This window comes from Triturus cristatus, chromosome 11, assembly GCF_964204655.1.
Source record: "Triturus cristatus chromosome 11, aTriCri1.1, whole genome shotgun sequence".
NCBI classification, from domain to species: domain Eukaryota; kingdom Metazoa; phylum Chordata; class Amphibia; order Caudata; family Salamandridae; genus Triturus; species Triturus cristatus.
The window spans coordinates 610,098,446-610,111,650 of record NC_140594.1 but is presented as its reverse complement, the minus strand read 5'-3'; the positions used below and the strand labels follow the sequence as shown (position 1 = coordinate 610,111,650).

At 42.7% G+C, this 13,205-nt stretch overlaps 1 protein-coding gene across 6 annotated transcripts in view; it reads right to left on the bottom strand.

The window, feature by feature from the left end:
- FGFR1 (fibroblast growth factor receptor 1) overlaps window positions 1-13,205 on the bottom strand; it is a 164,367-nt gene that overhangs the window by 16,930 nt on the left and 134,232 nt on the right. For all 6 annotated transcript variants that reach the window (XM_085633931.1, XM_085633933.1, XM_085633934.1 and 3 more), the window contains 5 exons: window positions 10,389-10,534; window positions 8,939-9,060; window positions 7,568-7,678; window positions 3,109-3,299; window positions 2,249-2,371 (listed from right to left, as the gene is read on the bottom strand). In XM_085633931.1, the coding sequence (XP_085490057.1) occupies window positions 2,249-2,371; window positions 3,109-3,299; window positions 7,568-7,678; window positions 8,939-9,060; window positions 10,389-10,534 (693 nt within the window). The remainder of the gene's footprint in view (window positions 1-2,248; window positions 2,372-3,108; window positions 3,300-7,567; window positions 7,679-8,938; window positions 9,061-10,388; window positions 10,535-13,205) is intronic.

The window sequence follows — 13,205 nt, the reverse complement described above, 5'->3', positions numbered from 1 at the left end:
TTCTCAGCTTTGAGAGGAATGAGGTTACCCTTCTATAGACAGTATCACTAAATGCATACGTTTTGCCATTTTATAGAGCAGGGTTCTCCAAAGTCAGTCCTAGGGGGCCGGATCCATGCCAAATTTTCAAGATCACTACATTTATCTAAATTGAGATATGCTAAAAATCTGGCATGGATTCGGACCTCCAGGGACAACTTTGGAGAACCCTGTAAAATATAGAGCATCATCTTGTGTCTGTATACAAGCTGACTTTAAAGGTGGGTTTACGGACTAACAAAAGGCCTAGAGTTGTATTCATATCTCTCCTAGAAGTCACTAAATCTCTAGGCAAATTAAATTGTGGCTGAATTTTTGCTTCCTCTAAAGCAGTGGGCAAGCACTACATAAACAGCTTGTGGCTTCACCATTGGTTTCTTGGGAAAGCTGCTGTACAAAGTGGTGCCATTGCCCAGAGAGGCATCCACTTGTGTTACCTTTCATAGATGGGAAATTAAGGCATTATTCGCAGAATCTCAACTGGAGCAACTGAAGCCTAGGATGCAGCCAGGTCACTGAACTACAGCAAACTCAGACTCTTGAGATTTTGGTAGATCAGACCTCAGCTACACATCCTCCAAGACCATGCAAGGGCAAAGTGTTCCTCAAAGTCTCGTTCCATAGGTAGAGTAGGGAATCATTTTCACTAGAGGGAGAGAAGGTTGCAAATGCGCTTTAGAAATATAGTAGGTAGGGATCTCTGGAAGAAGCCTGACGATATTGCTATGATGCCCGAGTATAAAAGGGCTTTCTGATCATTGTGTCAGCCTTTCATGTCAGACAAGAGCCACCTTTTGTCTGAAGCAGTCAAACTCTACACTTAAGTTAATATCTTCAGACTGGGGCAGCTTTGTGGTTCTTACACTATTGGAGTTGTCTGCTGCCTTCAATATGGTCAGCCATTCCACTCTGATCACTAGGTTGGTCAAGATTGGAGTGAGATGGTCATCCTATCCTACGGATGCATAGCACGTAGTTATTTTTTCACCATATCAGTCAGAGTTCACAAAGGTTGGACAAGGGATTTTCCAAGAAATGGATCTGTGCTCATGGAGTTATGTTCATGAACTACACAAACGATACACAGTTAATTAACTTTCATAGACCTTTTACTTCTGCATGAAAGTCATCATCGCATGGCTTACAACAAATGCACTCAAGTTTAACGCAGATAAAACAGATCCTTTGATGTTCTACTGGTAGAATCCCATGCTCGATCCCCAACTTTTGGCATTGGTTTTTGATGTCACCTCTGACTGCCGTTTCTGCTGTTAGAAAGTTGGGATTGCAATTTGACAGCGATCTCTCTTTAATCAATCAAGTCAATAAACTGTCAAACTGCTTTGCGTTGCTAAAAACATCTACAGACCTTGGTAGTATAAGCGACTATCTAGAGCCGGTTAGACTATTGCAACACTTGTTTTTGGAAATCTCCAGATTACGAGCTCAAAAGCTTGTCACGAATACAGAACGCTGCAGCAAGTCTGGCATTAGCTCTGCCATATAGTTTGTCAGCTTCTGTGACATTAAATCAACTACACTGGCTGCCTGGGCCTAAGAGGGCAGCTTCAAGTCACTCTGCATTGTGCAAATATATTTACAATAAAGGTTTGTCTTTTTTTCAACATGAATTCCTTTGTCATCAACCTATGCATTTTTTACGCTCCTCTGGATCCAATCAGTTGACCCTCCCTAACTTTAAGTGGGTTCGGTCAGGAGGTAGATACTGCTCAGTCTCATCTGGAATAACCTCCCACGCCATTTTAGAGACATTGAGGACTTTCGTTCCACAAAACTTTAAAAACCTGAGTCTACACCCTGTGAGTCCTTTTCCCAGCTCTGCATTAGTGCAGTTACATAGAACACCAGAACACTTCCAGAAGTAGCAGTTGAGCTCTAGAAAGGTTTAAATAGAATAAATAAATAAAATAGCTCCTTAATGAGTGAGCCACCTGGGATGCTCTATGTCCATCACAAGTCTTGTTCAGTTTACTCATACTTACACATACTTTATATACTGTCTAGGAACATGCACCATCCATTTCTCTTTCTTGCTGGCTACGGTGTATCAAGCACAAACTAGACCAACTGTGCAGCAGGTTTCTCTGCTTTTATTTGTGACCAATGACTAAAGGGACATCAGTTTTAAAGCTATACACTGGCAGCCATACAAAATAAACAACATTAAAGAACAGCACATTTTACTTACATTTGTTGTCTTCTTGTAATAATCAATGTGATGGATATCTCGCGCCAAGCCAAAGTCTGCAATCTTCATGACATTGTCTTCCGTTACCAACACATTTCGAGCTGCGAGGTCTCGGTGGATGCACTGCAAGGTCAAAAATACCCTCTTAACTATCATGGTAACATACAGTTAACAAATAAGTCTGAGTAAAATGCAATGTCTCATGTTTATAGTTGGCAGATACTTCTTGGTTGCTCTTATTAAATACTTGCCCTGCTTTACTGAAAAGAAAAATATGTATCAGACAAGCATAAATATCTCATAGCTCCCCTGTGAGTTCAATTGTGGAAAGCTGAAGCATCCACTGTATCAGACGATCAACTGCATGAACATGAAAGTAATTCACTGAAAATAGAGAAGTCCCAAAGTGTGCAAGGTCAGTTTTTACTCTAGACTGTATGTATATACATAAAAGGTACGCGACATTGACATTATCAGAAAGAAAAGTAGGTGTTTCTTTGCAAAGAGAAAAACTGCTGCAATCACTGTAGTGTTCATTTAAGGACCCATACCACTGACTCTACTGATCACTCTATGACTGAAGAAAAAAATGTGCAGGAATTAAATCTTATCAAGAAAATATCTTTGATAGCACACTATCCTGCGCCCCAGGAATCTGTTGCGAAATACTTGAGGGGTTGGGCAGAAACAGACATTTTTGTATTTAAGAGCCACAGGCTTCTCTTTCTGCGAATGCTGTTCTCCTAGCAGATAAACCACGTATAAAATGAAGCAAGATAAGCATTGGTTGGAACACTATCAATGTTGGATCCATTTCCTCGTACAACAAAGCAGTGGCGGACCAGCCTCTTCAGACTTACCTTCTTGGAAGCGAGATACTCCATTCCTCTGGCAACTTGGTAAGCACAGGACACCAGGTCCTTAAAAGACAGCATATCCTTGGACGCGTGGATGGGATTATAACAGTACTCCATGCCGGGAGGACGTCTGGCACGCAAGTATTCTCGCAGATTTCCTTTTGAGGCATACTCCACAATGACGTAGAGTGGACCTGCATTAAATAAATACATCTCTGAATAGGGTAAAAGGATGTTCTACAGAGTGCAGATCACCTGCGTGAAAGTACTAGCATTGTGGTAAATTTCACTTTTGTGCTAGTAATATCTCTAATCTAGTATTCAGTATGTTTATATTTGCATGTGTAGAGATAGTCTGAACATTACCTTGTTGTCAATATTACATTACATACTCAGCATGACAAGGTTAAAGGACAATTTACTTACTTTTGGTAACTCTCTTTCTGGTGGATACACTAACTACCCACAGATTTCTCATCTTCTGAAATCCCCCAGGCACCAGTCTGGAACTGGATTTTTTTTCCTGCAAAAAGTTCCCACATTCAGGAAGGTGGCACCATCAGACTCCACCAGCTTCATCCAGCCTCTTGAAGTGATTATGTTGATTGCATATAGATGCCACCCATGCATGCGGACACCAGTTTACAAAACTTGCGCACCCTCAGATGTGTAGCTACTGACAATTTGGTAGTTGAACAGCGTGTTTAAACTAAAATGGGACCTTTTGAACTATCAGGACTCCACAGGATGGGCAAGAGGATGGGTTGGTGTTTAATATGCAGCTATTTAGAGCATCCACCAGATAGAGCATTACCGAAGGTAAGTAACTTGTTCCTCTTGCTGGATACTTCTAACCACAGATTCCTCTCCATTTGAATAGATATCCAAGCAATACCCCTTGATGGGTCTTAAGAGTAGTCTTTACACTGGGAAGTTGTAGTACATGTTCTGGGTTTTTCTCCATGCTGAGCATTCTCTGGGTTTGTGGAATGTTCCTTTCACTATGTTCTATGTTGCTTTATGGTTCTATGTTCTCTCCTTTGGCAGTTGCGTTTGGCTTCTGCTGTGGAGAGTCCGCTCTTGTGTTTCCTCTGTAACTTAATAAAGCAACTTAAGAAGAAAACCGTTGTGGACCTCCTGCTATCTACAACAGAAGTCCTGCAGGACCGACTTTGTGAACTGCCCCTACCTGTGGACCCTGAGCACTGATATAGTACTGCCTGGTGAAGGTTTGAACAGACACCCACTTAGCAGCCCGGCAGATGTTGCACACCAGAATACTCCTAGCTAAAGCTGTAGTGGGCACTTTCGCTCTTGTGAAATGAGACTGAAAACGCTCAGGAAGGTTTTTATTGGCTTTGGCATAGCACGTCTTAATACTAAGGATGATCTATCTTGAAAACGTCCATTTCAGAAATGTCCTTCCATTCTTTGCAATTGTGAATCCAAAGAAGAGTTGGCTGTCCAACCAGGTGCTCCCTATTGAGATTGATATACAGGCCAAGGGCTCTCCTGGGATTCAATCAGTGACGCCTCTCTTCCACCTCCTCAGAGGAATAGGATGACGTAAGAAAGCAGGAAGCATGATGGACTGCCCCACATGGAATGGTGATACCACTTTTGGAGGACTCCCACATGCAAAGTATCAACTTGTCAGAGAAAAAAAGCAGTATAGGAAGGGTTCACTGACCATGCCTGCGGCTAACTAACACGCAGCGATGACTGCAATGAGAAGAAACCAGATACTTACCTGTAATGATGGTTTCACAGCTTGAAACTTTTAAGGGTCCAAAATATCAAAGGGCAACTGTGCATGAGTTCCAAAGGTGTGCACTCTTAAGTAAGGACCAAAAAAAAAAAAAAATAATAAATAAAAGGTGCTACTTTGGCATAATAAATGGTGCTTAGTCCTTTAAAAAACACAGAGTGCTGATCAGGACCAAAAGTCCCATGGAAGACATAATGTGCCTCCCAGCGAGCTTTGGGGACAGCAAATCCAGAACTCAAAAATGCAACAATGAGCACGCTTGGAGGTAACAAACAAGATATGCCCCAGATACGTCCTACCGGCAAAGATGCCTCAAACTTCCTCCCAGTACAGAAGCCACTCGTGGTCAACTAATTGACCCATGCCTAGCTCATCTGTCTTAGCATTGAGAGAACCTGCCAGGTGGTTAACAGTCAGAGAAATTTCCTGAAGGTCCAGCCAGTGCTACATCCTCAACACAACACACAACCCCATACTGCCATGCTTCTTGCAATACCACCTGGCAGTTGTGTTGTCCATCACAATCACAAAAGGACTGTCCCTGATGGAAGGCCATATTGGCTACCTTCAACCAACATCGGAGGTCCCAGACCATTACGTCCAACAAATAATCATCTGTGAGGCACCCCCAGTGCTTAGGTCACTGAATGCAAAGGTCTCATTTCGGGACCTATATGCGCCAATGGTTGAGGCACCAGCAATATGCAAGAAAAAAGGACACCAAGAAACCCCAGAACCATCCAGGACAGAACTTATGAATGAGCTTGACACATCAGGATCACACCCTGAATGTACCCAGACTCACTCTGGGGTCAGAAGGTTTTTGAAAGATAACTTGCCAAAAAGGCCCTATAAATGGGATCCTCTGCAACAGCTGAAGGTGAAATTTTAGCTCATGGACAGAGAACATCAGGGAAGACAGTAGTAGTATTACCTTCTGCGGATGGCCTGCAACTGACTGGGTTGAGCCTACTTTCAAAAGCTAGTAGTCGAGATACAGGAATAGATGAACTCCCAATCTGCGAAGATGGGTGGCAACCACTGCCAGCACCTTGATGAACACCAGAGGGCTGATGCGTGGCAAAAATGAGTGATGGTGAATTGGAAGTCCTACAACCCAGTAAACAAAGCGGAGGAAACACCGGAGAGACAGCAGGAAGAGCACCCAGGAGCACCTGAGCTGCAAGTTCAAGGACACTATCCAATCTCCAAGTCTAAGAGTAGAAAGGAGCCGAGCCTTGATCAGCACCCTGAATTTTGAAAGAAGAAGTTCAAGAACCGACGATCTAAGATTGGTCTCAGCCCATCTTCCTTGGCTACTAAAAATACAGAGAGTAGTATCTTTTGCCCCTCTTAGAATTTGTTGTGCTTGCAGCAGAAATTGCCTTACAACTTCGCCTTGGACTTGCCCAAAGACAGTGACCTGAACCAGATCACCGAAATAGCTAGGGAATGGGCCGGGGACTCATAACACCACCGACCTGGCTTCTTGTACACCTTCCCTTCATGCTCTTTGACAGTCTTGGGGTGCATCAAGTAGCACTTATTGCAAGACTTTCTCATGCTTGGCACCCAAGTACCAAAGGCAGATGTGGTGGGGGCCATGACTAATATCCGTTTTCTGCAAGTGTTGCATGGTTTCAAACCTGTAGTTTTCAGAGTGGATATTTTCCCAAATTTCAAAGTTGTTCGACATTTTGTGAAAGTTGGTCTATATCGACAAAAAGTCTGGGAGCAGAAACCTTGGGTTGCACTGAAGCGTGAGAAAAGAAAGAAAATGACACCAGCATGGGTGTCTTCTATATGTGGTTCCTTCAGAGGTGAACTAAGCCGCTGCAGAGTCAGATGCCACCTTCCAGTCCACAGGAGCAGCTGCAGGAAAAGTTCCAGATTAGTCTGCCGCCTGTGGGAACTTAAAAAGTGTGGATTCTGCAGTTAGAGTAGCAATCTTAATTTACAATTTTTAAGAAGCCAATTTTGTGCGTGCTTTTATAGCATCACAATGGTTTTGGAACAGTGTCACATTACTATGGGGATTATCCGAGATACGCTGTCATCTTGTCGCACCAAAAAAGGATCCTATTAGGAGGCATTTAGCCAGCATTTTGTTATTACAGGAGTGTCGGCCTGCTGTTGACATTGGAGTGTTAATACTCGTGCTACTCTTATTGGTTTTCACAGAAGTGGTACAGTTACTGCACTAGAGGGATTTCCCACTACAAGTCAGTCTTGGATTCTTTTTTGTTTAAATAAACTAGTTTACTGGTGCCATTGGATAGTTCTCTGCCGGAGGATAATGGTATTAGGAGCGCTACTGCTGCCACAGCGACTTCTAGAGTGTGGACATGGCCACTGTATAATAAAAAGGTCAGCCCATCTAAATTTACCATGAATGTTTCTTCAGTTCGACTAGCAAGCAAAGTGGGTAAGCAACGACCCATAAATGGAATGGGTTGAATTTCAGCAGCAGAACCACCACGGATATTTTACCTTTTCGGTGACTGCATCCAACACAAAGTCGAAGGATTGATTGAGGCGGTACACGAGTAGGACTTGGAAAAGAAGGCAATTTTGAATGCTCTATATCTTGAACTAGCAAAGTGTAAACAAATGCACCTCCTGGAAACAATTGCTAGAAGCATTTGTAGAACTGAAGACAACGACTAGTAAAGAAAGTGGAAAAAGAACCCTTACCATCCTGCGTACAAGCGCCCAGAAGATTGATGATATTCTTGTGCTTGCCAATCATTTTCATCATTTCCATCTCAGAAATAAGATCTGACAAATCCTTTTCAGTTGCATCAGCTAAAAAATAAAAAATTAAAAAGTGTGTGTTAAATGATATCGATTATACAACACGGTTATCAGTAAACTGGCTGCATAGGTCTCCAAACTGCATGAAAGTTATTTACCTGCAACACCTATGTTGCAGCATAAATCTTTCATGGGCTCTGAAATTGTACACTCATACCACCTTGTGGCATCATTAAGAAACCTGAGCGAGTCTATAAAAGATGCATCGATTTTGCAACAGGAGAGCACACAAGAGATTTCAAAGTTGAGGTTGTTGAGACACCCACATTGTCACTGGGTTCTCCGTTACACAAATAAAAAGGGAACACACAGGTAAAATTAAGTTTTTCTGCCATACTTGGTGTGTTACTGTATACTGGAGAACAAGGTGCGTTCTATATTGGGACTAATTCTTAAAAAACAAAGAGAAGGATTTTAGTGTTTTTGCCGACAACTAATAAAGGAGGTTGCCGTTTTGGGACAGGGTAGGGTTCTGGCAGAATGAGGCCTGTTGAAACCCTGGGAGCTAGGGTCTGACAACAGAAGTGGTCAACTGGGTCATGACAGATAAGGACTTCCAGCTAGACATGGATTTTCAGCCAACATTACTTAAGAGGAAGGACTTGAAGTTCATTGCAATTTTCCATTAGAAGTAAAAACTTTCTACACAGATGTGCCCCTTCCTGGAAAATGCCCAATGCAGCCCTATGCCCTTTTACAAATTATATATTTCAGGCCTACCATATATATTATATATATATTTTGAGGATCATTTTTTAACAATACATACACATTTTATAAACTTAATTTAATCGCTGTGCACTTAGTGGGATAACCCAGGCACAGTCAGTGTAATCCTGTAGAAAATCACAGGCCAAGAACTGCAGCAGAGGAGAGGAGCGGAGAACAAAGACTCCTCAGCACTATACTAGGTGCCCACATAAAAATAACACCATGTTTAAATGTGTGCAACTGCTCGCATACAGACCAAAAGACAGGAGTTCCAAAACCCAGGACAGACTCCTTGTAAAATACTTGGAGGCAAGTTTCACACTCATCTTCTTGAAGTGAGGACTGCAGGAACGCAGCCAACATGTTGCACACGCTGGGTGTCTTTCTTACATGGGGCTAACCTTGAAGTAAGGCAAGCTGACTTGTACCACACATGGATTTCCTGAATTCCAAACACACAAGTGACGCGTGGGTGGAAAAGGCTGCACAGTGCATTTTAATTACTGATGATATTTTGTGGGGACTTACAAAATGACTTACATTTTAACATCTTGACTGCTACTTTAGTCACTCGGTTGGGTTTCTCCTTGTCCAAGCCGATTGCTTCTCCCATTACAACCTGACCAAAGCAGCCTTCTCCAAGAGGCTTGCCCATGATTAACCTGCAACAAAAAGGTGAGGGATTTAGAATTGTGGGGTCCCTTCCTTCCTTTAAAGTAGACTATCAGACAATCACTAGATGGCATAGTACACCTTTGCTTTGAAATGACAGGAAAGGAACAGACTCTACATTATATCCAGTTGCATAGTGAAAAGGCATGTAAAAGTTGGGTTTGGCCACAAGCTTGTAATGTTGTCTGTAGTTAATTGACCTGAAGAGGTCTTTGCCTCGGCAAACGGGAGGTCTGCCTAATTAACTTCTTATCCCTTACATAGAAGGTATTTTGAGAAACCCCATTATCTCACGTGTTCCACAGAGAGGCACAAAATGCAGAAAAGAATACCACAAATTTTCCGCTTAAAGAAGACGTTAAGCAAGGAAACGGTGGAGCCATGCAACAGAAGGATAACAAAAGCCAGTAGGAAGACAATTCACTGCAGATTTAACAGACACCAAGTAAAGGGTAACCAAATAGTTTAGGAAGTCAGCAATCTCGCAGAAAGCGGAGAATGTGGCAGAACAGATTGGGAATGGAAAAAAGGAGACATGCTGCAGCACGGGAAAAAGAAGAAAGAAGCATGGCTAAAACAATTGCAGGAAGTGGAAGCGAGCCACGGAGGCAGAGTATTCGTAAAGTTTACTATGCACCTCAGAAACTGACACGATACCCGCTGACACACACAGCTTTTGTTCATCCTGAATCAGAAGCATCATCCCAGCAAAGAGTGTGAAATTAAGAAAGAACAGGAAAATGAAAAATAACTATATAGGTGTGAAGTAGTGAAATGAGCAAAATTGCAGTTGACAGACAACAAAACAAGCAGTGAGCTTTGACAGAACTAGCAGAAGAGGACAAACAAGGCCACAATTATAGAAAAGTGCAATTGAAAGGCAAAGAAATATGTGATAACACAAGACGAGTGAATACTTGTACATGTGACAAAGTAATGCAGAAGTGTCATGGATTATGAGATCAGATACCAATAATGTATAATGAAGCTTCAGAGCAAAAAAGTAGAAACGCACCCAATCTTCTCCTTACCAACACTAAGTGCCAGACACCCATCACTACAGCCAAGGATTGAATGAAGACTCAAGGTTACAAATCAGCCAGAAAACAGTCATGAGAAGTTTAACAATTGAGCAACATCCAATGAACATATCCCCTTTATCTTCAGAGGGTAAACTGAACTTTTAGGTTAACCAGCGCTTAGCTGAATTCCCTTACTGCCCAACACCAGCTAATGGCTGGCGACGAGGGTAGGCTTGGGACACGGTCGCTTCCCTGAAGCCACTCTACACCTGGAGAATCAGAGAAACACAACATACCTTTCTCGTGAGAATTCCCAACGAGGATCTTCTGGCAGTTCATACTCGGAGACTCCGCTCAACATTGGGCTTCCACTAGACGACAGTCGCGACGGCCGCACCAGCATAACGCCAGAGCTCATGGAGGAGCTGGAATCTGCAGACACCTATGGTGAAGAAAGATGAACAGAAGGTGGAGGTTACCTTTTGGAACAAGATCCAGCATAGATGACATTGAACCAGATTCCTACCAAGGGAAGACAACAAACATGGCGCAACCCCAGCATTTCCTCAAAGATGAAATAGCTTGTGAACCAACACTGGTCTGGAAACAGGATTCCCAACCGTTAGCCCCATCTGAATTTAAGGAGAGGTGACCACGTACTGTATTGAAATAATTGTGAGAAGCTCCTAAAGTAGCATTTCCATAGTACCCTGAGCATGGACATCTCTTAGTGGAGTTGGCTCTGAAGATACTAGGGGGCGCCATTCACTCAAGACACTACCAGTGCCCCGTGCCAGCGTGCTTTCCTAACAATCCAGTGAAGTGGTGCTTATGCTCTCCCATTGCCAAACAAGACGACTGACACTTTCCTGTTGCAAAAACTGATGTTACACTAGATGCGGAACCGAGGCCCACCAAATCAGGCATTAGGGAAATGATTTCTCCTCACAAGAAAACCTTGCATTGGTTCCCAGAGATGAAGAAAACCGATACCCAGGTGAGCACAATACAAAATAGGGATCCAAGATCCCAAATGGCAGACCCCTCCTGTGCCAGAGTCTGAACGAAACCATATGCGCATCAGGAGGCCATTTATTATAATTCAGATAAGCAGAGTAACAAGTAGGTGAAATCTAGATACAGTTCTTAAAGAAGATCCACTCCACGAGAATTTGGTGCCACTCTTAGGTGTTTGCTCTTACACTTGGCCTCTGCTCTGGAATTTCCAGAAGTGGCTCATTCCGTTTGAGTGGAGGAACGTTGCCCCCACAAAGAAAAGCCCCAGGCCAAAGCTGAAAAATAAAATGGTAAAGTTTAGTACCATTTTATTTTACAGCAACCAACCCGTCCCGAACTGAGTGTCAGGATGAGATGGGGCCATTGTTGCCGAGTGGCAGCAGGGAGCTGTGTGCTGAAGTTTAAAATGCGCATGTCCCTTTGGACGGCCAACTTGCGATTAGAGAAAGCGCAGTCCTCCAGTGCTCTTAAGAGTGTTTAGTGAGGTCACTCCCTCCAATCCTGGTGCTGCTATCATGCTGGCAAGAGCAGCACCAGGATTGGTTAGGGGGGTTGGCTGGGTCCTGCGTTGAAGCCTGCCTAGGACAGAGAAGACCGGTGAAGGACGTCGTGCATCAAGGTAAGTGGTGTACTTTTTATTTTATTTTTGTGCAACCTGCCCCACCACCCTCGGTTCATGCCAGCAACCACTGTGTAAGAGTAACCTAGGGATTCTTGGAGAAGGTGACCGCTCTAGAGCATAGCAGCAATACGATCAGAACAAGGAGTCTGCAAACACACAAACACAAAACTAGGCCCATTAAATGGTCAGATATCAGGAGAGCAAAGGTGGAAATTAATAGAAGGGAAGCCGAAAAGCCAGGTATCTAACTTCAGTCAAACAAACATTATCGCAGTCTATATTCCCTGTTGAGAGAAGACATACTCTGGATGCTCAATATCTTGAAATTACTCTGAGCATGCTAATGGGTAAAGGGACAGGAGCCAGTATGGCCCAGTGCAAACTAATGACTTAGTAAGGCACACTTACTCCTTTCAGGTCTACATTAACCAGTCCAGAAAGACACCAACTACACACTGTTGGAAAACATGGGTGAAAGTACAACACTCATGCTGCAGGAAGGCAAACCATACACATCTATTTACGTGAATAAACTGTTCCAGATAAACAAATATCACAACTAATCGTTTTGCAGTAACTAGTCGAGATATTTAACCTATTGTTAAGATCATTCCAAAAAATGGGGTGTCTAGATTTACATGAACAGGCAACTGAAGGATGTTACTGACCTACAGGTAAAGGTAGTAAATGCCATTTTCACCAAATCAAAATCCATCGGCCCAAGTTTATATGCAGAAACAAGGATAATTAGGGCTACATAGGGGCCATATTTATTAAAGCAAGCCTTTAATAAAATCTGAAAATCAATTATGCACCAAATAATTGGTCTGATACTCGGTGAAAAGCTTGGCAGCAAACATGAAATTGAGGAAAGCAAGTTTCCCTTTCAGAAGAAAAGTTTCATTTTGTAGAAGCTTTCCTCAGATTTCAGCTAAGGAAATCATAAACATGTTAATACACCTTCCAATTTTTCAATAGTACAGTTTCTTAAAAAGTGTGCATACATTCTCGAAGATATGCAATATTCCAAGACTCGTGTTCATCTTTATCAAGCTGACTTATCAAATTGAAGACCAAATTTAATCAATGCCACCTTTTCAAAGTCATTAGCCAAATCTCCATACAAGAACTGGAGGTTGTCAATTCAAGTAGAGTTTAATTAAAGCTTGAGTAGGTTATCTTGTTGGAATCACATTTTAAGGACAAAGTTACCAATCTGCAAAGATGCAGTGAGAAACCCCAAAGATTTCGGTGCTAGACAGAGTAGCAATTATTGAATTAACTTGATGGATTAAAAAACGCAGCTTGGGACTTCAGTCTCCATGTGATACCAATGTAAATATGGCACTGCTCCCAGCACTTGAGTGGATTGTAAGTTCAGCACAGGACTGTGTAGGGTCAAAGAAGCAGCTATGGTTGATTCAATATTCAAGAATTGGCTATCCTTCCACTCCTTGCCTGGGGAGGCCCAGCA